This window comes from Cannabis sativa, chromosome 7 (assembly GCF_029168945.1).
Source record: "Cannabis sativa cultivar Pink pepper isolate KNU-18-1 chromosome 7, ASM2916894v1, whole genome shotgun sequence".
NCBI lineage: Eukaryota > Viridiplantae > Streptophyta > Magnoliopsida > Rosales > Cannabaceae > Cannabis > Cannabis sativa.
In genome coordinates, this window is record NC_083607.1 from 19769538 (window position 1) to 19771987 (window position 2450).

Consider the following 2450-nt stretch of genomic DNA (forward strand, 5'->3'; position numbering starts at 1 on the left):
AACCCTTGAACTCCCTGGGTCCTGCAATGTCAGATCCAGCGTCTGTGAATTTGCTGGGTCAGACAGGCCTCTACGAGTTTGCACCATCCTGTTGAGTGTTGAAAAGAGCAATTTGTGATACCTCTCTCAATGAAAGCACCAAAATGTTGACTTCGCTTTTAGCCAACGACAATGAGTCTTTTTTATAAGCGATAAATGATATGTCGTAATGAATATATAATAAAGCAATAATAAGACACAAGAATTTTATAGAGTTCAGCCCCAAGCAGTTCGGTAATAGCCTAATCCTCGTTATTTGTATTGACTCAAGAACAAGGAAGAAGATTCCTTTTCTTATAGCTCTTACACAGTATCTCTGAACATATAATTCTTAGATAATAATATAGTCTTAGCTTAGCTGCGTCTCGACTTTCAATCTCTCGGTCCCTTGCCCAGTGAACATTCCTCACTATTTATAGGGCTGGGAAACTTGAGGAGGAAGAGTTTCCTCTCTCATTATAATGCGCATAAACAGAAAGATCGTGTGATCAATGCTGAATGCAAGGATCGTGGGATTGAGGCTGAATACACTGATAGTGGGATCGTGTGTATGCCATATCCACGTAAGTTGATCCCTGAGTTATATAGGGATTGAGATGATGACTCATGATGCGAAAGCTGAATTCGCTAAGTGTTGAGTGCTCTGCACGGCTCGCTGAATATCTCATTCTGGACGTGCGAGCGAGGCATCCTGCTCGGTCTATCTTCCCGAGCAGATGCTCCAAGTGGACTCCACGTGTCACCATTCTCGTGATGCCACGTTAGAGTGCAAAATTTGGGATAACACTTATTGTCGTTATCAAAGAGTGCTGCATCTACATTAATCTTGATAGTGTTTTCTACGGGTTTAGTCCATGACTCAGCGCCATCACTGATATTTTCCAGACAGATTGATGACAACAAAATTTTATCCTGAGCTTTATTCCAGTGATCAAGAGCTACTTGTGCAGAAGTAAGCACGACATTAACAGAGGATTATTTCTTTTTCCAAACAACCTTGTTCCCAGTCTTCCAGATTGCCCAGCTATACATAGCAATAAGACAAATCATATCAGCTTCAGCTTGCTTTAAAGATGGTCTCCAACCAATTACCGAAAGATCTGCCAGGATCAAAAACTACTAGAGTTGCACATTGGCTGCAACAATGAAATGCAAACGGGCAAGAGATGAGGACATGGCTGATGGTTTCAGGTTGTAGATTACAAACATGGCAAGTGACTGAAAGATCGACATGCTTAATCACTAGTTGGACACAAGTTGGTAATGTACCTGTAACGGCTCTCCACAAAAAGTTTTTGACTTTTGGGGGAACCTTCAATTGCCATAGTTGCCGCTAGAAGATTGAGTTTTCAACCATCTCTTCGGTACGCTTTTGTTGTTGGAGCATGTTATAAGCACTTTTGACCGAGAACTCGCCTGTTCTTTCCCCCTCCCAAGACCATGTATCAATGGAGACATTTGAGCTTAGTGGGATGCCCAAAATAATATCAGAATCTCGATTATTGAACATCTCGTACAAGGTCATAGTCCCAAGAGCGGCTGTGCACATGAAAAAGGGAGCTAACATGTTGATTCATTAACCCAGGGTGTATTATTCAAACATATGGGTTATCCTGTACAGGTAGCCACGGGTGGTTTAGTATGCTTACTGTGTCCCCTGATCCGATTATTCTTCTGATACCCGAATGGAGTAGAGATTGGGTAGTCCAAATACCTCTCTAGACAAAGCTTGGGTTACTTCCTAGATCTGCTGACAAGAAATCAGAGTGGGGAAAGTATCTAGCTTTATAGACTTTTCCAACAAGAGTATATGGATTGCAAAGTAGACACCAACCTTGTTTAGCAAGCATGGAAATGTTGAAATCATGCAAGTGCCGAAAACCCATGCCACCATCGTATTTATGAGCAGCCATATGATCCCAAGACCTCCAAATAATAACTTTCCCTTTACTAGAAGATGTCTTCCACCAAAATCGGGCCATAAGTTTTTCAATTTCATTACATGTGCCAAGTGGAAGGAGGAAAACACTCATAGGATATGTGGGGAGCGATTGGACAACAATTTTCAATAGGATTTCTTTGCCGGCACGAGAAAGAAGTTTACAATCCCAACTATTAATTCCTGCTATTACCTTGGTCTTCAGAAATCCTAGTACAACATTTTTATTTCTCCCAATAATGTTTGGAAGTCCCAGATAGAGGCTTCCTTCAGAGGCTTCAGGCATATGGAGAATATCACAAATCTGGACACGAGTTGCAGGACACGTATTAGGACTGAAGAACATAGTAGACTTAGAAAAGTTCACCTTTTGTCCAGATGCAGTTTCAAATTGATTGAGCAAGTTTGAGACACTGCCGGCAACACTAGTAGTTGATTGACAAAATAAATAGCTATCGTCTGCAAATAACAT

At 41.3% G+C, this 2450-nt stretch overlaps 1 protein-coding gene across 1 annotated transcript; it reads right to left on the minus strand.

The window, feature by feature from the left end:
* Positions 1–1372: 1372 nt before the first annotated feature.
* Positions 1373–2450, minus strand: LOC115696432 (uncharacterized). The gene is made up of 2 exons (XM_030623334.1): positions 1874–2450; positions 1373–1578 (listed from the first exon to the last, which is right to left on the minus strand). The coding sequence occupies exons 1-2, from the start codon at positions 2448–2450 to the stop codon at positions 1373–1375; spliced, it is 783 nt and encodes a 260-aa protein (XP_030479194.1).

Coding starts and splice junctions, on each gene's coding strand:
- LOC115696432 (XM_030623334.1), bottom strand. CDS start 2,450: ATGTTATTTGCAGACGATAGCTATTTATTTTGTCAATCAACTACTAGT. Junction 1,579..1,873: donor TTCCATGCTTGCTAAACAAG/GTTGGTGTCTAC, acceptor TCATGTGCACAG/CCGCTCTTGGGACTATGACC.